General features: G+C 43.7%; 4 protein-coding genes across 5 annotated transcripts in view; 1 reads left to right on the top strand and 3 right to left on the bottom strand.

Annotated features, from left to right (window-relative positions):
- The window catches only part of trpv1 (transient receptor potential cation channel, subfamily V, member 1), an 11,273-nt gene extending 8,160 nt beyond the window's left edge, over positions 1-3,113 (bottom strand). Inside the window, exons 1-2 of the mRNA XM_060057496.1 lie at positions 2,971-3,113; positions 1,680-1,970 (exon numbers count right to left, since the gene is read on the bottom strand). Of these exons, the coding sequence (XP_059913479.1) occupies positions 1,680-1,885 (206 nt within the window). The 5' untranslated portion in view covers positions 1,886-1,970; positions 2,971-3,113. The remainder of the gene's footprint in view (positions 1-1,679; positions 1,971-2,970) is intronic.
- Positions 3,114-4,786: 1,673 nt separating this feature from the next.
- On the bottom strand, positions 4,787-9,462 carry shpk (sedoheptulokinase). 2 transcript variants are annotated; one of them, XM_060057498.1, is made up of 8 exons: positions 9,343-9,457; positions 8,893-9,103; positions 8,665-8,806; positions 7,924-8,098; positions 7,345-7,497; positions 6,765-6,940; positions 6,106-6,306; positions 4,787-5,948 (listed from the first exon to the last, which is right to left on the bottom strand). In XM_060057498.1, the coding sequence occupies exons 2-8, from the start codon at positions 9,028-9,030 to the stop codon at positions 5,542-5,544; spliced, it is 1,392 nt and encodes a 463-aa protein (XP_059913481.1). In that variant the 5' UTR covers positions 9,031-9,103; positions 9,343-9,457; the 3' UTR covers positions 4,787-5,541. The 2 variants fall into 2 exon arrangements, with proteins under 2 accessions (XP_059913481.1, XP_059913480.1); XM_060057497.1 differs by having other exon boundaries at positions 8,893-9,462.
- Positions 9,463-9,795: 333 nt separating this feature from the next.
- On the top strand, positions 9,796-11,178 carry emc6 (ER membrane protein complex subunit 6). Its single transcript, XM_060057500.1, has 2 exons — positions 9,796-10,010; positions 10,403-11,178. The coding sequence occupies exon 2, from the start codon at positions 10,437-10,439 to the stop codon at positions 10,767-10,769; it is 333 nt and encodes a 110-aa protein (XP_059913483.1). The 5' UTR covers positions 9,796-10,010; positions 10,403-10,436; the 3' UTR covers positions 10,770-11,178.
- Positions 11,179-11,217: 39 nt separating this feature from the next.
- On the bottom strand, positions 11,218-17,973 carry p2rx5 (purinergic receptor P2X, ligand-gated ion channel, 5). Its single transcript, XM_060057499.1, has 12 exons — positions 17,417-17,973; positions 16,554-16,704; positions 15,821-15,892; positions 15,444-15,519; positions 15,226-15,310; positions 14,926-15,006; positions 14,023-14,164; positions 13,082-13,215; positions 12,670-12,763; positions 12,519-12,584; positions 12,262-12,350; positions 11,218-12,164 (listed from the first exon to the last, which is right to left on the bottom strand). The coding sequence occupies exons 1-12, from the start codon at positions 17,536-17,538 to the stop codon at positions 11,915-11,917; spliced, it is 1,362 nt and encodes a 453-aa protein (XP_059913482.1). The 5' UTR covers positions 17,539-17,973; the 3' UTR covers positions 11,218-11,914.
- Positions 17,974-22,154: the final 4,181 nt, after the last annotated feature.

Raw genomic sequence — 22,154 nt, 5'->3', positions numbered from 1 at the left:
GATACGAGCGAGTGGAGGCATATATGCTGAGTAACGTTAGCCTGGGGCTAGCTAGGCTACATTTTGAGACGTTTTTACATTGAATGTGATGTGACCTAATTAACTGCATATTTGTGACAACATATTAGCCCAGAGTTGAAGGGCTGAGACTGCTAGTTGTGAGCTGTAAATAGAGATGCATAATCAAGCTGTATTGTAAATATAGATGTGATACTTTGAATTTTAGCACAAAATACAAGTTAAACTATAGGAAATAATTAGTTTAATTTGCAATATTTGCCATTGAATTCATTGTAATCTTTCAATTCATGTATTGTTTACTGAGGTGATGACTATTTCATGTGGTGAGAGGAATGCAATATGTGTATGTTTAAAGGTTTAGGTGAAGAAACATACTATATGTGTGATAAAATGACAATTGGTAATTCATAAATGTCTCTTTATATTCTCTGCTACCATCATCTCCTGTCAAACAGGTTTACCTGACCTGCTAGAAGTTCTTCTATTATGAGAGAGAGAGAGAGAGAGAGAGAGAGAGAGAGAGAGAGAGAGAGAGAGAGAGAGAGAGAGAGAGAGAGAGAGAGAGAGAGAGAGAGAGAGAGAGAGAGAGAGAGAGAGAGAGAGAGAGAGAGAGAGAGAGAGCGAGCGCTTATTATGCAACTTGTTTTGTCTCAGATTGATTGATTCTCATATTGATGATTTTAATTTCAAACATCTGCATATCTTTTAAGTTCAATTAACAGTTATGCAGGTAGGCCTTAGGGCTCTTTTGAGACTTAAGTCGTCCTTGATGACAGATAAATTTGTTCACTAAGTGTCACTATATCACAAAAAGGCTACATGGCTACATATACTTGTCAGTACACAGATACTTTTGCTGTTTCTTGCAGGTCATGAATTTAGTGTAGCTGGCTATGTACAGTGCTATTTACAAACTGCTATTTACAGTGCTGTACTATTATTTGGATGTATGTACTTGATTAAAATGTTTGAATCAAGTACATACAGGGTTCTTCCCGTTTGTCTCGTCCCACCCTTAGTGCTGATAATGTAGTGGGCTGGTCTGAAAAAAGAAAATGCCAGGGCTGAATTTTTGTCCCAGTCCACCCCTGCTTGGCCATGATGAATGACATCTGACTCTGTCTAATGGAGTCTCATGCTTGCCTCTGTTGACCTCAATAACAGTAATGGAAGAAGAGGAAGGAGAAGAGCATATCACAGTTAAGCTCTCAGTGTCTCAGAGTGTCTCAGTGTGTCTCAGTGTGTCTCAGAGTGTCTCAGTGTGTCGCAGAGTGTCTCAGAGTGTCTCAGTGTGTCTCAGAGTCTCTCAGAGTGTCTCAGCGTGTGTCTCAGAGTGTCTCAGAGTCTCTCAGAGTGTCTCAATGTGTCTCAGAGTGTCTCAGTGTGTGTCTCAGAGTCTCTCGGAGTGTGTCTCAGTGTGTCTCAGCGTGTGTCTCAGAGTGTCTCAGTGTGTCTCAGAGTGTCTCAGTGTGTCTCAGAGTGTCTCAGAGTGTGTCTCAGAGCGTGTCACAGAGTGTCTCAGAGTGTCAAAGAGTTTCTCTGAGTATCTCAGAGTGTCTCAGAGTGTACGAGTCTGTCAGAGTGTCTCAGAGTATCAAAGCGTGTCTCAGAGTGTCTCAGTGTGTCAGAGTGTCTCCGAGTGTCCCAGCGTGCCTCACCCAATTTTTTCGGTGTTGATCCTGATCTTGGGCTTCGGCGGCTCTATCTCCTCACGGTAGTTGGTGTCCATGGGTGCTGGGGTCCCGTTCACACCCTGGCTCCTCCTGGCTTTCTCATTGTCCAGCGCCCTCTTCTCACTTGTCCGGGGGTCACACTCCAGGGAGAAGCCAGACGACGTCCCCGCAGGGCTCCCAGTCCTGTCCATGTCTCTCTCTCTCTCTCTCTGCCTGTGTCACTCTCTGTCTGTGTCTCTCGATGTCTCTCCGTCTCCCTGTCCCTCAGTCTACTACCTGAAAGACATGTAGAAAACATGAGGCGCAAGCCTTATTTCCATGGTTAAACGGCACATCAGCAAACAACAAAGGGGAGGGATGTCTTGGGTTTGATTCCTCTTTTTCTAGAAACACCCCTTGAAGCCACATGTGACATGTGACAGGGTTGGGTTTTGCTTTGTTTTTCCGTCAGATGAGTAACAAAGAGCTTTATTTAGCAGAAGTAACCCATGGCAGAAGAAACATCTCCCTGGAGACAAGTTCTGATCAAACCACACAAAGGCTCCTCAGTTTCATAGACGATTTAGAAGAGCATGAAAGAAGTGGATTACTTCTTGGCTATTGCTGATTTTCCTTTCACCACTGGCGGCGCTGACCTTGTTTGCCGTCAGCATGTGTTTCTATGTGTTTTCATACACATAATAAACCTTGGGAATTTGAAAATGAATGTCTGGTTGCTACGTGTTTTTGCTCTGTCTCTGCCTGACCAGAATGAGGAAGAGGGGACTGAAATTCGGAATTGAAAGATGTTTTACCTATCACACGGACATGGGGCTGCCAAACATAGCCACTTGTCTCGTTCCAGTGACGCTCTGCTGTCTCACATGCTGACTACCAACCTTATGTGCCATAAAAGTAAGCAGGAAAAAAATCCTATATAATGCATATTGTAATAACCAATATCCTCAACGTAAGGGAAGTGTGTTAAGGAGCCGCATGCATTATCAAGGTATATGTGCTAGTGTTTAATTAATGAGCCTACTTCTGAAATAATTGCAAAATGTCTGCATTCATACTGCAGCACACTTCTTTGGTTTCATGTGATTGATGTGTTTCACATGGAGACACAGTCAACCAAGGGAACCACCTCATCTGCAAATGCACACTGGACAGTCTGACCTTCTTCCGCAATAAACAATGACTTCATGGAGGAAGCACTGGACGTTATGACACCACAGCCAATGATAAAGGAATGTGTTAACAAACATAGCTATGAATAAGATACAGTTGTACTCACAAGTTGTAATCCCTCAGCTGAAAGCTGCAGATCCCTGCACAACTCCAAGAGATTCAAGATTCAAGATGGTTTTATTGTCGTATGCACAACAATTACAGAGCAGGCAATGAAATTCTTTAGTCTTGGGCTCCTCCAAAAGTGCAATATAATAATAGAGTATATTGCACCAATAGAGTCAATCCACGATCCACGAGTATGTACTGTATGTTGTTTTGTAGAAGAACACAGAGACAGACACCAACATCAATAACAACAATCTCCCCCAGAAGGATGTGACTCCACCCTCAACACTGATGTGCTGCAGGGTGGGGTTTCATGGGCGGGGTGGGACGGACCCTCCCACGTCTTAGTGATTGGATTAGGAGGAAGAGGAAGGGGGTGGTGGATAATATGGTGGTCTCCAGGGGGCATCAGCCTCCATAACTGTGAGCCAGAGTGCTGTAATGGATGTGGTGACGTTACTATGCTGTATTGATAAACCCGCAGAACAGCTGAGACAGAACAGGTTTCTGCACAAATTGCCCAATGGAGTTGAGTATTTGGCCTACACAGTATACTATATTAACCATATTATAATTGTAGTATACAAGATAAAATAGAAGAAAATTATACAGTACTTCTATTATACTACATTGATTATATGCTGTACATTACTATTTCTATAATATACGTACATCTTTTGTTCAATTAAATTCAAATATTTTTTCCCTCGACATGGTTTAAAACAATAAGAACAGAAGAGAATATGCAATATCAATCTTACACAGGCCGACAATAAAAACATTACAAATGTAAAATGATTCGCATTGTGCTTATTTTTGATGGTGAGGCATAAGTATTTATTGTGCCTATAGAAAATATGTTCTTTGCAAAGGGTTTCATATGAAGGCCTTCATTTAAACACATTCAAAAATTACCTTGTTGAAGATTATTGCCAGTTGGTGCGTTCATGTCCAATTCACTTTTAGTTTCCTGCTTTTATGATTAGATTGGACAGCTTGCTGTGTATGAGACATGCTGTCTGTTTGGAGATTCTGGTAAGTAATGATTTGAGGCGTTTCAGCTTGAGAGGAAGGAGTGCTTGACAAGCTGATTTCCTGGTAGATTTCCTGTGCAAAGAATAAGGTCAAACACTCTGGTTTAGGTTTTAACCCTGAGGTTGGTTCATTCAATCCATACATTATATTTCTGTTCAAGAATACAGACACTACTCTTATTACGGTAATGTTTAGGATGATTAAGTATGACAACTAATATTGTTTTAGCTTGCAGTTAAAAGATCAGATGGTTTCACATTGTGGAGATACATTTTGTTTCAGAGTGCTTAACTAAAATGGTTAGCAATGACAAGTAATTGATTGACGTAGGCGAGGGCAGATTCCAGACTCAGATTTTCACAAAAAGTAGCCTAAACTATTTCATAATATATGTCAACATGAGCGTTTTTATTTACTATAGTTTTATCATATTAAAGTTCACTTTACATTCCCATTAAGTTTTTGTTGGTAATTATAGCACAAAATGCATCCGGTATTAAGTTAAGACTGCATCTGCTGGGGTAGAAATCAGTTTCCAAGCAGTTAGTCAGCTAGGAATCAGCTGATCCTAGAATCGTTACACAGCAATCACGTTCAACCTCGTGCGCAGCTGCGTGTTAAACTCCAAAACCTCAGTTTTAAGGAGTACGGTTTTAAAGCGCAGCAATGCTAACTGACAGAGCACTTGGCCCTTTAGAGTCAATGAATACTGAGGTTATAAGGATACATTTTGGCATTATTGATAACAAAACAAAAATGTGTTCACATATTTCTTAACGTTTCATATTCAACCATATATATATTTATTTTCCAACACTCATTGTATAATTTTAGGTTAACATCCAACATGATGAGAAGAATCATAATGTAAAGATTCAACTGAATTATTGCACTTTTATGTTTATCACATTTTCACATTTGTCTAATCACATCTTTAACTGTTACAATCCTACATGGATGGAAACAAGAATACTTCTCAGCAAGCCTGATGTAGAGATGCAGTGTATACGTTTAGGTTGGGAAGGGTGGCAAAAGCCGGATAAAAGTAAAAGAAAAGGAAGGGGAAAAAAAGGGTAATAAGGATTGCATGAGACTTTTGCAGATTTCACACCACACCTAAATTACACAGTACAGTAGTGAACTGAATAGAAAGCATTTGAAGTGTTAGGGAATGAGTTTGAATCTTCTGCCTTCTGACATGGACATACCATCACATTCTCGGCTTAATGAAAGATTTGCTTTGCAGGAGTATCAAAGAAAAGCAATGCTGCAGTGGAATAAGGCATACTCAGAACGCCCAAACTACACTGAATAAGGAGCAGACTCAAGGAAAAGTCAGGAACAGGGACTGGTAGAAAACTAGAAAACGGTTTAGAAGTGGAGAAGGTAGTGGAAACAACATTGAATCGAAGGCGGGAAATCAGCGATTGCATCACATCCCAACAAACAAGCCCAACAGCATTTCTTTCAGCCACAATGTAAACACAGATCCGGCGTCCATCTTGGTCAAAAACAGGCGGCCGCTGATCCTCACTCAGAGCCGATCGCAGACGACCATGGCCACGCCCACGGCCGAGTCGGCGGTCTGGCTGCGCTCCAGGGGCAGGGGGAGGAGGGCCCTCTCCGCCTCCTCCCACAGCACCGGGTTGCGGGAGAGGGCGCTGCCGCAGCCCAGCACCCGCCGCACCCCCGCCTCGCCCAGGAGCGCCGCCGGCATCATGGCGGTCAGGTTGTCCACGATGCCGCGGCACAGCGCCCGGGTCACGTGACCCAGGGAGAGGTTGCCGGCGGTGGCGTTGGCCACGGAGCCCCGGAGCTGCGGGCGGTGCCTCTCGCCCAGCAGGGTGGGTCTCACCGCCAGGTCGCTGGGCGGCTGGCCCAGGGCGACGCTGTTCAGCGTGGCGTACAGAGAGGAGTCGCCGCCGCCGCCGCCCTCCACGCCTGCAGACGACAGAGGACGGGAGTTACACGCAGGACGTTTGTAGAGGGATTTGTATGCTTTATGATAGATGGAAAGGTAACACACACACACACACACACACACACACACACACACACACACACACACACACACGCACACACACACGCACACACACACCAAGGTCCTTCATCCATGAGCTGAGCATCCCCACGAACGTTGCCAGGGCGTTGCCCCCATTCAGCGACGCTGCCACTGCCAGGTAGGACTCGTCGAAGTACGGGAAATACGAGATGGGGGAGCCAGACTCAGGGGCATCTGGAGGCCTGAACTCCCCCGGCATGGCGTAGGTCAGCTGGGCCGAGGTGCCGATGTTCAGCACTAGGGAGAAGGAGACCAAATGGTCCGGTTAATGATCCGAATAGCTCAGACTCTGGACATCACCCTGAAACTGGAAAAGGGACAAAGGCCTTAGAAGGCCGGAGCGCGGCAGATGGTCGGCGTGAATCCAGAGGACGGATTGATGAAGAGCCAGGCAGTCGAACGGTAAACGTGGCTTATCACGTGTGTTTTGGAGAATGCAGCGGTCTATCACGCACAAGGTAGTCCGTCGCTTGTTAGACCCATGGTTCTTCTCCAGAGGAGAAATTGATTCCAGCTTTTGGGATGTTGCAAACAAGAACCCTCTTGTCTCTTTTGGACCCCCAGTTAAATAGGTGCTGGATCAAACCCCCCATGCTTCCTTGAGTAAAATACATAACCCCAAAACTGCGGCTTTGGAGGGAGGCATCGGCTAAATCACGAGCGGTGAGGAAACGGCGTGTGTGGGGGCTGTTTACCTGCGTCTGTGGGGGACGCCATGCAGTGGTACACAGAGCACTGGAAGTCCCCCAGGGCAGCCCCTACTGGTGTGTGGGCAGGGATGCCATGCCAGTCAGATACGGTGCGCCCTGCCGTGCCCCCCGCCACCACACACTCAGGGAGCAGGACCACAGGGAAGCCCGCCTCGGATAGACTGCAGCATGCCCACGCAAAAGGCACACACACACACACACAACAGGCACGTTAGTCTGCACACCTCACACAGACACTGTGATTTCAATGTGTGTGTGTGCGCGTGCGTGCGTGCGTGTGTGCATGTTTGTTATGCGTATATATATATATGTATATATAAAGCATGTAAAGCAGGTGCTGTTAAAAATAGAGAAAATAAGTTGTACATATATATATATATATATATATATATATATATATATATATATATATATAAAGTATGCAAAGCAGTTGCTGTTAAAAATAGAGAAAATAAGTTGAACACCAATTACCGGATTCATGCATTAGTGTTTTTAAACATTGGACCAACGGCATGAAAATTCACAAATTAACCCACGCCATGCCAAAAACCTCACTCAAATGTACATTTCCGTGTTCCACTGGCTGGTGGTGGTGTTGAAGAATCCCCAGCTGGCCGCGTTGTGAGGGGTCATCACACACCGGTCCAGGCCACACAGCATGGACACCACGTAGTCCTGGATGGTCCCGGCCACGCTGAAGTCAGAGAGGAACTCCGGCCTGCGTTCAAAACAACACATTTTCGGAGAACAGGAGGATGTGAATAAGATAACGCAGATATATTAATTAGAGCCCAAGACTAAAGAATTTCATTGCCAGCGACTGCTCTGTAATTGTTGTGCATATGACAATAAAACCATCTTGAATCTTGAATCTTAATGAATTGCCACTATTGCTGAAGTCCATTGATAGATGAGTTGATAATTTTTTAAGTTTTAATATCAAACATTTGCCGCATACATCTTCAGAGATTAACATATTAGGTTGATATTCGTTTACAATCTTCAATGCAATGCGCTTCTGAATTGTGCCGTTTTCCAGCCTTCAGAGTAGGAAATGATGAGTCATGGACATGTGGAGGATCATTGGTGGCAGTCCAACCATGTGATTGAGCTCCACCACACTGACCCGTTTGTGCAAGCTGACCTGTTTCTCAAGAACCAGAAGATGGTGGCACAGCCGAACCCCGTGGCCACGGCCAGGTGGGCGTTGGGGGTCGGGAGCGAGGACAGGAAGTGAGCGCTGCAGCGGCCATCCTGCCAGGTGACCAGCTGACTGGTGTCCTTGACCACGAAGAAGTCTCTGTTCTGCCAATCACAGCCTGGGAAGCACAAAAGGAATTCGCAACATGTTTTCATTTCCTTCACAATAAATTATAAATATACAAATGTAATGGTTCTATCTATAATGGAACAAAATATAAGATAAGATTTATATAAATCTACATATATACAAATATACCAAATATAACCCTATTACATAATATAATCAAACCTGGATTATCACTGTTAGATTATCAAGAGTTGATCATGAAGACAAGGATAATAATTTTAGTAAATAGCTTTTGTATCTGAAAATTATGCCAAGTATTATGAAAATGGGTGTTAAATGATGCACCAACTGTACGAGGAATGTGAAGAACCAGTGAACCTAAACACAACTATTTATATTATATCATTTTAATATAGTTTTATATGATCCTCAACAAGTATTACAAAATTGGCGTGGGTCGTAACCATCGAAAGAACGTAAACATGGGGATGACACGCCCCCTCTTTCCTAAACCTCAGCATTTGAACAGTGGGTTCACTGGCTCACACAGTGGGTTCACCAGTGTGGCTTGCTTTTCAACCAGAGCGATAAAGACATTTAAATACAATTTCTTACCAGTCTTTGATTTCCAGAATAAAACGCCATGCATTTGTCCTGAAACCCCTATTCTGCTGACATTGAGAAGTTTTTCTCTGGGCAAAAGGGCGATGCATTTGTTAAGAGTTGATATTATTATGCCAGTCTCCTGCTCGTGGGTCTGTGTGAAAGGCAAATACACTCATGAACAGTTCATAGTAGACAGAAAACTGGAATAACGGAGCCTCGGGGTGTGCTATTGTTTACCTGTAATCCACTACTGTCGACGAAGTCTGACGCAGTCGGCAAAGAGTAACATGCGGCAATTGCTTTGGACCCCTGTTCTAGTAGCACCACTTTAATCGATGTAGTTCCTACGTCTATACCCAAGACATATTTACCCATTCTGTTTAAGTTTTGTTGAATATGGCGCGTCAATTTGGCCCAGCAGAGATACGGAAATGGTAGAAACGTCCCTCTAAATATATTAATAAAAATCAAGATGTGATTGCTCTTGACTATCATACAAGTTTAGGACAATCATTAAAAAATAAAATAATGCAAAGCAATATAGAGCACCCTGCTCTATAACCGAGGCCATGTAAAATATGTCACCGAGGCAGGTGGTTGTTATCTAGTTACCTATTGACGTAACTATATACACATGTTGGTGTGCTATATAAATATTTGAAATCACATATACTGACTCGTAATTACCAGAAATCGCAGTTCTGTCCCTACATTTACACTTTCTTTAGAATTTCACATCTGAAGTCTCCATGAACCACGTGACGATCCAGTATGTTGAACTTCCGTTGTTGTTGCTCGCTCTAAACGGCTCTCGGTGCAAGTGCAAAGGTTACTTTTGACCAGAGATTTGGAAGTTGGCTTTTATTTTAATTTTTTTAATAAAATAAGTGTTTTTTATTGGAGATATGCGTGATGTCTTCTTGATTTCAGTGCATCCTTTCATTTGTGCCAAACATTCATACGCCGATATTATGTCAGCATTATTCATTCGTCATTTTATCTTGTACCAATCAAATAAATAACAGCCGTATGTATTACTTTTGTTAACGTGACAAAACATATATAAATAAGTTATAAAATAACTGAAACACATTTAATTCCACCTACGAAAGGCAAGTAATCGTCTACCGACGTGACGTCACTGTATTCCCAAGATGCATTGCGAAGAAGGACCATGGCTGACAAGTCCTTAGCACTGTCTTTTTTCAACTAGCGTTAACCGGTTGTTTCTCCAAGGTTTAATACACGTAATCGCTACCTATCCTTACATAAAGAAACGTCTTCAAATGATCATCCTGTGAAAGCTTCCTCTGAAGTTAAGTCGTCGTCGTGACGTCCAGTTGAATTTGTGTCAGGTGAGAGGCTGTGCACGGTTAGCCACATCGAGCTAACGTCCATCATAACGTTAGCCCTGAGTAAACTGAGTTTAATGCATGTACGATGCATACATTCAACACTCAAGTAAGCAAGTTGCCATATGATTATACATTACTCGCATAACAATATTTGATATATAGGTGTCCATTTCGTTGTTTTATATACGTTTATTCCAGATGGTCATCGGTTATGGTTGCAGCATCATAGGGCCCACTGTTCCCTTTACAATTTGAATTTAGGACTTCTGTTTCTATGTGAATCTGTTTTTCTCGTTATCTGTCGGATCATCCACTTGAAGTCGTAGTAAGCGATGTCTTCCAGTTTGGCTATTATTCCCGTATCGACTCCTGGTGGTTTGCTTACTTTACAGCAATACATTTCTGAAGAGAATTTGGAGATCTGCGATGGCGTCAATTGTGGCCAAGCGCGAAGGACCGCAGTTCATCAGTGAAATCGCCGTGAGGGGCAACGCTGCCGTACTGGACTATTGTAGGACGTCTGTATCTGCTCTGTCCGGAGCGACAGCGGGAATCCTCGGACTGACGGGACTATACGGGTTCATCTTCTACTTCCTAGCCTCGTTTCTCCTCTCCTTGCTGCTCATCCTGAAGGCAGGGCGTCGGTGGAACAAGTGCTTCAAAGCCAGACGGTTGCTCTTCACGGGCGGCCTTGTCGGGGGTCTTTTTACTTATGTCCTATTTTGGACTTTTCTCTACGGAATGGTGCATGTGTACTGAAGTGAGCTGTCCGAGATAAACGAAATTAGCTCCCATTAACAAGTGAGTCTGTCCTGCTGTTTTTAAATAGACAAATGATGACAGACCTAGACCCCCCCCCCCCCTCTTATGAACTTTTCGTACAATGGGACCTAGGTATCAGTTAGTGAACACAATAACTGTACTGTCATTCCCCCTCTGATCAACTAGGCAGTGAGAGAATGACTTAACTAAATTAACCTTTGTCTGTTTGTAAAACTATCCCTTGTGGTTAACGGCCCGAGTAGTTGTTATCCTGTTTGGTTTAATGCTTAGATTATGTCAATTAAGATTATTTGAATTTCTAAATGTGTTAATTATGTGTTGGCAGGGCTAGTGTTTGCCTACAATCTGACTGATTTGTACAAAAAATAAATGCCTAAAGTGATAACCCTGAATGTATTCTTTATTTCAGTTAAAAATAACAAAATGCAGGAAACCAGTCACTTTATTTAGATTAGGTTCAACTAACCGCTATAACATACTTTACATGTAACTGATGTCACAACATGACATCCTGAGCCACGCAACATTCTGTTTTAATCACCAAAGCTAACCATACAAGAGCGTGAGAAATAAGCATGTTTTCACAGCACAGCCATGGACAAGAAGATCATTGACATGGCTCATACCTTGCCTCTTTGTGGCTTTTCAAATATTTCTTTGGACCCTTAACAATCAATTCAAATTGCACGAAAGCTGTGGTTCACAACCAATTAAGGAGAATAGCCTATCCAACAGTACAGTCACTAGTTACTGATATTCAGCCTAACGTAGGCCTATCGTCAACGTACAAAGGGGTAATGAGGGTGTTGGAACACATCACAGTGGCTTGTTTTTAAATAATCTGATCATAAATATAATTCACATTTTAGTACATACTGAATTGATAAACACTAAATATATAACGTGTGAATGAATGAATCTGGATCTCAGTGCTTGACCGTTCTAACATCACTGGTCTGTCCAGCAAGCACCCAGTTATAATAAGCCCAGCATCCACATCAGATCACACTCGACTAACATTGGTGAGCAGATGGATGGGACGATGTTTTGAAAACCATTGTGCTGCTACCCAGGAGACCTGTGTCTGTTGAGCTTGGTGTCTGCTCGGCCAATGAATGTCGTTAATATTTGGGAGCGAAGGTGATGTGTCTTGATTCGCCACCAGAGGGAGAGAGGATCGGAGCATACCGCTGGCCGGTGTTACGTGGAACGGTGGGTCCTTGCTTCTCCGTGGAAGATCGGTTCTCCTCCATCACCTTAGTGTTGTCGTTCACCTCCGCCTTGTTGTTTTCCCCCAACGCGTCGGCCTGCTTCCTGTGCTTCCGGTCCCGATGGCTCACCTTCCCGTCCTTGTGTTTACCCTTTTCTTTCCTGAGGAGGTGTGACGGTGTTTAGCCACAGCCACATTAGCGTTACGGTCCGACGATGTAAACAAATATAATGCTGTATCATGAATCACAGTTCTTACTTGAAGTTTATGATTTCAAATTTCCTCTCTCGGTAGAAGGAGCTTGTGTTCATCATGTAGAGAAGTATCATGTCACATGCGAACGCTCCCTAAGAGACAGCATTTCATATAGTTTCAAGAACAGTTGTATACACAATGGCCACAATTAACTATAGTTTAGTGACCCAACACTGCCCCCCTGTGGTGATAGATTGGTTCTTCCAAATATTGCATCTTTAAAAAAATGCTAGATAATTGAATGACAATAATGTACTCACAGCGCCCAACAAGGCAAAACCAGATCCAACCGCAATTACGGTTGGGATTATGTTAAATCTTCCAGCCTGGAAAATAAAACATAAAATAAATAACATGACATAATTTGTAAAACAATAACACCATTCATAATATTATAAATATATTACATACCCGTCCATTGATCATAATATCAAAGCGTATTCCATACACCTTATACAAAGTCCGGAAATCTTCACCTGTTGCATCTTTGTAATATCTGGCATACCTGGTGAGCAGACCAGCAAAGATGTCATAAATAAGATGAATGGCCTTCAAAAAGATACAAAAACAATTTAAGTATTTACTATCAAAAGACCATTATTTTGAGATAGATGTCATGAATGAGCAGGTAAGGGCATTTTTGAATCCAGGATCTTCTTTCCCGGAGTCCACCTAAAAACTAAACTTTTTTTAAACTGATAATTTTCAATCTTCACATCAAATTTAAAGTGGTTCAACTGTAGTGTGTAGTGTAGCATTTATAGACAACTTAGAGATAATATCAAGTCTCTGCAGTTTGTGAATGGACATTTAAGTACTGTACCTGAAGTTGTATCCTGACGTGATGGAGTTGTTAATGTTTGAGTCCAGGCGAGTGAAACTGTACTCTGGGTTACAGTGCGAGGAGTCCCGATCCAAATCGCAGTTCCACTCAATAAGAATAGCGACTGAACCACCCTAAGACAAAAAAAAGACAAGAACGAAGAGGAATCATTTGTATGCAATTTATGCATCAACATTTAAAATACTACGTACTACTAAAAAAAAGAAAGAATTTGTCGTTTGTTTTGGTTGGTTGAGATATCTTTGTGGGAACCTTGAAACAGAAGAAGAGGAACAGTACGAAGTGAACTAGCTTAGAGGTCCTATAACAGCAGAAGGGTAGGACAAGACCATGACCCGATCACATAAACCCTTGTGCTCTCTCACTACTTCAAAGATCCCCATATAATCTTAAAGCTGTAGTGCTACCAGGGCACTTCACACATGCAGATAATTTACAAGTAGGCCTAGCATAGTGTAAAACGTGTTGACACTATCATGTATTGCACAATTTAGACTGTCAGCATCATTGGATGTTTGAATAACGGATGTTTGTATACAAGTTTAACCTGTCGCAAACAAGAACCAGCACATGGAGTGCAAATGAAGCATGGCTGTATTCTCTTTCACTTGCTTCAAATAGTCTTGTCTATTTCGGACGCAAAAATTCAAAACCATTATTTCCCGTCTGCCCTGACGTCATCTTGTGCTTTAGGATTTAGGACTTAGGACTCTGTTTATTTATAAACCGGAACGTGCAATTAACCCTGAATAAATTCAAAGATCTTTTATAAACGATTATGTATTAAATGTTACATGATATGTCCAAGTAATCTTCAGAAACTCAAGAGCACATGGAGAATGGAGAATAGAGTATATCAATTCATTCAAAAACACAAATCAGAACACCAGGTCTTTTAAGAAGTGAGGAATAATCCATACTTTAACAGCCATCTCCTGGAAGTCATTGCCAGTCCAATCGACCAGGTCACCCAGACGGAATATGGGACAGTACGGATCTTCGACTTTTTCATAGGTACAACCTTTCAAATAGCTGTCATTGCTGGTTTCCAGGACGTTGGACCTTTGGGGAAAAAGTTGAAGCATAACATTCACAAGAAGCAATTCAACTCGCAAAACATTAACACACTAACAGAACTACTGGACGGAACGAAAACGATGAAAACTTAATTGCTTTCCTTTATCTTCATTTTTTTTTTAGCTATACCTGTATTTACGTGGTATTTTATACAAGACAGAAGAGTGGGTTTAAAGAGAAAGGGAACAACGAGTAGCATAGGGCCACAGCTGGGAATCGCTACAAGACGCGTTGAGTGGTTAACTTGTTGAGTCATCCTTCTTTAATGTTTCAATAATGACAAACTACGAGTTTCCAAAAGATCCACGTTGTCTGCGGTACTAGTACGAGTACAACAACTGTCATCGCGAGGAATCCCTGGCCACACGTCCCACCGATTGGGCTGACATCATCACAGCCTGCAGTGTTGACCCGTGGACCGCCGATTCGTGCCAGACTTGGACGGACAGCACTGGTGCTGCAGCGGAATTAGCCGGCCAGTCAGAATTAACCGGCCACAGTCACACAGCCCGCGGCCGTAGGACATCGGACACCTGTCCGTGGCCCGCGGCCGAGTCGTCAAGGACATCTCGGGTGACCGTTTCCCTGCCTGCTGCGCAGTCCCAGCGCCGGTATTATTAGACCTGCCCCCCCCCCTAAAGCTATTCAAAACAGCCGTGAGGACACGTTAGCCCACTACTGTTGCGCTCTTACTCTGAAGGAGCGCAATAGAGACAATCGGTCCGCGCCACTTAAGGCCCACTTACTTGGAGAATTCAAACTTGGGGAACCTGATGAAGTTCTTGATGTAGATGGTGAAGTTCTCCGCCCCGCTCAAGAGGGGCTCTCTGTAGGGGGGGGGGGGGGGGGGGGGCGAAGGCGGAATGAGCGCTCGTGCGTGCCTGACGTGTGCGAGTGTGAAACCAGTTTCAATTTCACAGGTTCTATTCATTGTACAATAAATAGAACCTGTGAGATTACTCAGGATCACATGAAGGGTCTGATAGCAAAGGGAACATAGCAACAAGATGGCTAGTGGAGGGCTGTCGCCACACACACACACTCACGGGGGTCTGTGGCTTTTCCCGACAGGGCACCAGCCTTGGATCTCACAGGTCCCTGTGCTGTTCACACACACACCAGTCTTGATCCCTGTCAAACGTTAAGATCATGAGCCAAATGGAAGTCACATACAGGGAGATACTGAGAGAGGAGACATGCATATAGGGATCCTACATGCTTGGACCCAATATAAATGTGCAGACGGGCGTTAAAAAGTCCTCACCGTGGCCGGAGATCACGGCTTCACCCTCCACACAGTCTTCGTCACTCAAACATCGTCCATCTGGAACCTTAAAGCTCTGTCAGAAACCCCCCCAAAAATATATATATAAATAAAAGAAAAAAGACCAAGGAATTATGGGTTGCTAAAAGTTCACGACTTTTACACAATGCTTGACTTTGCATTGAACATTTTGCATAAGTGTGTGTGTGTGTGTGTGTGTGTGTGTGTGTGTGTGTGTGTGTGTGTGTGTGTGTGTGTGTGTGTGTGTGTGTGTCATCAGAGTTATGCAAAGCAGTTTGCTCGGATTCTGAACGATCTCAGAGTTCCAGAAGACGACGTTGTTGCTGTTGGTACGCGTCCCATCTCAGCACTCTCACCTCAGCACAGAGGCCCAGCCGCTGGTTTGGCGTCTCGACGAAATTCGTGACAACAAAGAAAACTTGTTCCCCCTGTAAAACAGGATTACGTCCAAACTTGAGACACACCAAGAGGAAGAAAAGGTGAAACCAATTACATTGGAGTGGGGAGAGTAATGTCTATGGACAGAAGGCTGTGGTGGTGTTGACCCTAAAGGCTCTGTCGTCTTGCTTGTCAATATTTCCTGATTGTTCACATTGATGAGGTCATCGAATTACCTCATCAATGTTTACATGATCTCGCTCAACGCACACATAGTTATGCATGCATCTAGGCCATGTCTCTATTCAGGTTGAACCAGATAATGATACATGTACATCGATTAATGGTATATTCTTAAATGACGGCTTGTTTTTTTAATCCAATACAAAGAAGCGGATCAAACGCACACTATCATTGCTACAGCTACATTTACATTAAGGGGATTTTCCTTACCCTTTTATCTAACTTACAACCATTCATTCACACACTGACGGCGGAGTCTAAGCAGGGCGACAGCCAGCTTGTCAGGAGCATTCAGGGTGAGGCGTGCTTGCTCAGTGACACCCCGACATTCAGTTAGGAGGAGCCGGGGATCGAACCAGCAACCGTCCGGTTACCAGTCAACCCGCTTCACCTCCTGAGCTACTACCGCCCCAGCTACAGATAGTGCTGGATATGTACCAAACTTTTACAAGTTGTATATATTCTCACGTTAGGTGGTATGACATAGTCTTCGGCCCCCCAGAGGCGAGGGCCCGAGTCGGAGCTGTTGGTGAGGGCGACCCCTTTCAGCTTGGTGATCACTGAGCTCTGGATGGCCTCCTCCTTCTCCTGGTAGCCCTTCCTCATCACAAACACCCATCTGAGGATCAGACCGTACCCCATGGGGGCAGAGATGGGGGCATCATTCCGGTTCAGGGGAGTTGTTGGCGTGCCTTGCAAGAAACTATGGCAGTTCATGCCTTTTTTTCCCCCATGCTGATTTCAAATATTAATTTGTGTAAAATATCATAGCTGTAGTAATAGTTCATGATGTTTAATTTTAAAAAGGCCTAATCCTCTTTAGCAGCCTGACGTGTTGAAACATGTGGTCTGAAGTCAATTGCATATTTGACATCAAGGTATAGCAAAAGGGATGTGGTAAAATGCCAGATCAAAAACGTTGAAAAAAATTCTTGAACATCAAATCCAAATCCAGTCATTTTTATACCAAACTTTGGTGTGAAACCCTGGTAGATACATTTAAAGTGAAGTCATGTTGGACCATCATCTTCAAAACAATCTTCAAATCATTTTTTCTGTCAGTCTGATGCTATCAAATAGCAGGGGGCGTGATACCTATTATTTCTCGATTTAATCCGACTGTGGAATAATCCTATACATCTAAAACAACGGCAGATAGCATATGTTGATGAGACATGGTATTGCTTTCTCAGTAACTCAAAAAGAATAGTCATAACCTTAATAACTGGTAATTATTTGAGGGCTATATCCATGGTTAGTAGTATGAAAGACGTTGGACGATAGGTCAACTTTTCCCATTCCAAACGCACAAATAGACAACTTCGACTCACCCGATCACGTATGCCAAAACGGCCACCTGGTAGACCCTGAAGAGTATTCCGATCTTCTTGTTTTCGGCGATGACATACTTTTCTGTCTTGTAATTTAAAAGCGAAAAGAAGAAGCCAGCCATTCCTTGACTGCACTCAGCTGCGACAGCCGAGAACCGAGTAGTGTTCCCAGTCAGCGCCTCGCACCATTATATATCGGTGGGCATGTTAAACGAGACGCCTTTAAACGCGTGGCCTTTAGTCAAAGAGGACGAACTAACCAAATGCAACCTGACTTTATTAAAGTAAAAGCATTGCATTTCCCGTAATTGACTTGGTTATTTTTTGAGCGTCATTAATGAAAACTAAACAGATCCTAACTTGCACTTGAACTGGCTCGAAGTAACAACAGCCAATAAGTAAGCTTCTTTAGCTCATGTGACCTTTGCTGCCTGTAAACATGCAGGGAAACTCAGAGGATAAGTCAGCGGAATAGTGTGGAGGTCTGCTTGTCATCCCAAACAATGTTGTAGCAACAGGCCCGTACAAGGACGGGAACCCTCGGTTCCCAACTCGGGGCCTACGCTAATTGAACTCCTTTGACACATTGACACAAAACAAGACCGGACATGTTTAATACGCGACACTTACACTTAACTTGCTCAACACTTTGCCAATGCATTTTCTATACTCGACAACCGGTGCTTATAGTCTTATAAATTAGGGAGAACAGGATCCAGATGGTATGCCGCACCCATCCATCTAAAATACTTCATTGCAGGGAAATATGCACAAGCTCCAGCAGTACCTCCTTGTATTTATTTATTCTTCATACATCTCCCTCCTCCTCCACCTCCTCTCCCTCCACCTAACCTCCTGCATCCTCTCTCCCTCCACCCTAACCTCCTGCATCCTTTCTCCCTCCTCCTCCACCTACTGTATCCTCTCTCCCTCCTCCTCCACCTACTGCATCCTCTCTCCCTCCTCCACCTACTTCATCCTCTCTCCCTCCTCCTCCACCTCCTGTATCCTCTCTCCCTACTCCATCTCCTGTATCCTCTCTCCCTCCTACTCCACCTCCTGTATCGTCTCTCCCTCCTACTCCACCTCCTGTATCCTCTCTCCCTCCTACTCCACCTCCTGTATCCTCTCTCCCTATACTCCTCCTCCTGCATCCTCTCTCTCTCCTCCTGCATCCTCATCCACCTCCTGCATCCTCTCCTCTCTCTGCTACATCCTGCATCTCCATTCCCTCTCCCTCCTCTTCCACCTCCCGCCTCCTTTCTCCCATCTCTTGTCACCTCCTGGGGTTTGTCTCATGAACCTAGGGCATTGGTTCTCAAAGTGCGGCCCGCGGGCCAATGGTGGCCCGCAGAAACATTCCTGGCGGCCCGCAATGACGTATAGATTATTTTTTCCTTTTTTAATAACAAAATTAAGTTAAACATAAATTAAATAAATATAAAGAGAAAAGTCGACTCTCTAGCTTTCAATTAAATCCTGTTATTTGTTAGTTTTAATCCGACTGTACATTACCGTATTGGTCCGAATATAAGACAGCCTTTTTTCCCCTCGAAATAGGTCTGAAAAAGTTGGGTCGTCTTATATTCGGGGTCTAGTATTCAGAGCGCAGTTTCTCTTCTTCGCCTCTCCCTTTAAATGTCAATACACATTCGCGGCCGCAGGTTGCGCCAGAAATTGGTTCCGGGAAGAAGTAGTCCAGCGTCCTTAACAACCAGACCGTTACCGGTGTTTATAGACAGGCTGACCATTAGAGACAAGTGGCTCAAAAGTGGGTCAGGTCAATCAACAACAGCGGAGGAGCTATGATGCCAATTTTAAAATAATGGTCGTCAATAAGGCAGAGTCAAGTAACAACTGCCAAGCTGCCAAGAAGTTTGGGGTCACGGAGTGTAACGTAAGAAGATGGCGAGCACCAAAATAACGTCTCAAAGACGTCAACAGTCAGCGCAAATCCTACCGTGGTCCTCAAAGTGGCCGTTTCAGTGAGGTTGACCGGAGAGTTTTTGAAAACGTCAGAGAAAACGCGCTTTGGGCGGAGCCGGTGGAAGCGGAGCAGCTGGGGAGCGATGACAGCGAGAGCAAACACAGCGGGGTAGAGGACGTGTGTGAGCGATAGAGAGAGATCGGAGGAGAAGTTTGGCGAATTTTAGTTAAGTTTAGTTAAATATGTGGCCTGTATTTTTCTATGTTATTTAAAAATGTTCCCAATGTTGCTTGATTATTGCTTGATATTAATTTTGAATCATACTGTACATATTTTGCCTTGAAAGTGCCGTAGCCTTTACTGGCATTATTATTATTGTCATTAATATAACAAGTGTTTAATTCACTGTTCTTTGTTCTGCAAATCTGGTCTGCAAATCTTTTTTTCTAAATGTTTGTGTTGAAAAACGGGGGGTCGTCTTATAATCAGGGTCGTCTTATATTCGGACCAATACGGTACTTTGAAAGGATGAACCTCAGTTTTTATGATTTAGACCTCACTTGACCTCACTCCCAGAGGTCCACGGTGCAATGTTTTTTTTCACCACTGGGATGCTGACATTTGCCGACCCTCAGTCAAATTTTGGGTTCCTAAATTGGCCCTCAGCTGTCAAAACTTTGAGAACCCCTGGTCTTGGGGATACTAAATCATCAAAATCTAATAAACATTTGTTTTGTACTCCAGGGTGACAACGAAGTGCAAAACAATGTGCCATTTCCTATTTATTTGATCAGTTTCAGTGTGGAGAAACTGTGTTCCCAAGAGGCTGAGCTTACAGGAAGGGTTACAGCAATCGTGCAAAGTCTAAAGAGCGCAAAGGAAACTTCCCTGTTCTACTGTTCTATCCTCATTTCATGACAGCTGCTATAAGAACAGCAAGTCACTCAAGAAATGAAATCGTTTTACTTAGCTTCGACTCTTGCAACAGGAGAAATCGTGGTTCTTTCTCCAAGAGTAGTCGCTGAGCTCTCAATTACCGAGAAGCAGCAGCACAGTGTTTGGGTTAGCCGCTCTAAGTTACAACGTTGTAGAACGTTGCGTCAAATTAGTTCCGTAAAATCAGTAAAATCATAGTTATTTTATTTGGTCATCACAGGGGGGGACACAGGGGGGGCCAGGGACATGTCTAAAGGGGCACTGGCCCCTGTAGGCCCCCGTGTAGAATCACCATTGATGGCCCGTGTTGTAGCAATGTTCACTACCATGATAAAAGCACCCTGCAAATTCGTAGGCTGTGTTTGTACTCGGGGCATATCCGTCTAGGAAGAATGGTCCTTATTGAACCTCACCATGATTGAGAGCATGGTGAATCTCCACAATCCAAACCAAAACTCCCGGCAGGTTGTCAGCCCGACATCTAGCCCAGAGTGCCATCCATTTAAATAAATAAATTAGAATCAGTTAAGTTACTATCTATTGCTTAATAAGGTAACAAAATGGTGATTTAGCTTATGGCGCACTTATGAAAGCCCCTGTGCAATAATATAAATTTTACTAGCCCTAACCCTAACCCTTAACTGGGTGCTGGTGGTTCCCCACATGTGTAAAATAATATAATAATTGCAAAGCAAACAATTTCTGTTCCCTCTTTCTTCATTTGTCACGTGAAGTCGTTCCCCATTTTGTTATACTTTTCCATCATTGCCAGTAAGTTTTTTTTTATTATTATATCAATATTAATTTAAACAAAAATATAATTATATATAAAGAGAAAAGTCGACTCTCTCCAGCTTTCTATTAAATCCTGTTATTTGTTAGTTTTAATCGGACTGCACATTACTTTGAAAGGATGAACCTCAGTTTTGTGATTTAGACCTCACTTGGCCTCACTCCCAGAGGTCTACGGTGCAATGTTTTTTTTCACCACTGGGATGCTGACGGCGTTTGCCGCCTACATTTCTTTCCTTTGGCGGCCCTCAGTCAAATTTTGGGTTCCTAAATTGGCCCTCAGCTGTCAAAACTTTGAGAACCCCTGCCCTAGGGTCTTCGGTGGGGGTTTCAGTCCGTCTGTGCACGGCACCTTCTCAGCAAGCAGGTGCGCCTGCAGCCAGAGCAGAGGGGGTGCCAATATGCCAATTCCCCACACAATGTTATGATAGGCCTACATCATAGAAAACCGCTTAGCGGCGCAGATGTTTTTTTTTTTTTTTTTCTAACTGCTCGTGGCGCACCCCACGTGGCAAGAAAGAATGGCGCCCCGGGCGGTTCGCCCGTGCCCAGAGCCGCCCCTGGTCACTATGCAGGAGTGGAGAAGGCTATATACCAATGCGTGGCTGGGTATAGATAACAATTTTACACTCATGTTTTTTTTATCTTAACTGTTCTCTCATGTGAAAACAGGGACTGCTGCACAGCCTTAAAGGTCCTGAATGCTAGGCCTGATGTAGTCTGGCTGAACGGAAGTGGACAGCGTCTATTGCCTAGCGTCGGATTTGGCCGCGACTCCTCCCCTTCCGGTTTTTGGCGTTCCCGTATTGTGCTCCCCCTCAAACTCGGAAACTAGGCAGTATGCCGAGTTTTGAAGAGGACTTTGACGGCGCTGTAAAGTTGGCATGTTTGGCTCTTTCCGTCGAAAATTGCAAAGAACTGCTAAAGACTTGCTTACAGCATTTGCTGAGGAAGAAAGATGTTCTATTTTGCATGGACACCGCTGCTGCTTCCCGGGCTTAGCCCCGCCCTAGACGATTGTGATTGGTTTAAAGAAATAAAAACAGGCCCGCCCATTTTCCCCACGGATAGACGGCTCGAGGT

This window comes from Gadus macrocephalus, chromosome 7 (assembly GCF_031168955.1).
Source record: "Gadus macrocephalus chromosome 7, ASM3116895v1".
NCBI lineage: Eukaryota > Metazoa > Chordata > Actinopteri > Gadiformes > Gadidae > Gadus > Gadus macrocephalus.
The sequence above is the reverse complement of the archived record's forward strand: the minus strand, read 5'-3'. Positions and strand labels throughout refer to the sequence as shown.

Coding starts and splice junctions, on each gene's coding strand:
- shpk (XM_060057497.1), bottom strand. CDS start 9,150: ATGATAGTCAAGAGCAATCACATCTTGATTTTTATTAATATATTTAGA. Junction 7,498..7,923: donor TTCTGGTTCTTGAGAAACAG/GTCAGCTTGCAC, acceptor TTTTGAACGCAG/GCCGGAGTTCCTCTCTGACT. Junction 6,307..6,764: donor GGCGTCCCCCACAGACGCAG/GTAAACAGCCCC, acceptor CCTTCTCCCTAG/TGCTGAACATCGGCACCTCG.
- emc6 (XM_060057500.1), top strand. CDS start 10,437: ATGGCGTCAATTGTGGCCAAGCGCGAAGGACCGCAGTTCATCAGTGAA.
- p2rx5 (XM_060057499.1), bottom strand. CDS start 17,538: ATGGCTGGCTTCTTCTTTTCGCTTTTAAATTACAAGACAGAAAAGTAT. Junction 13,216..14,022: donor TCCAGGAGATGGCTGTTAAA/GTATGGATTATT, acceptor TTTTTGTCTTAG/GGTGGTTCAGTCGCTATTCT. Junction 12,351..12,518: donor GTTTTGCCTTGTTGGGCGCT/GTGAGTACATTA, acceptor GCTGTCTCTTAG/GGAGCGTTCGCATGTGACAT.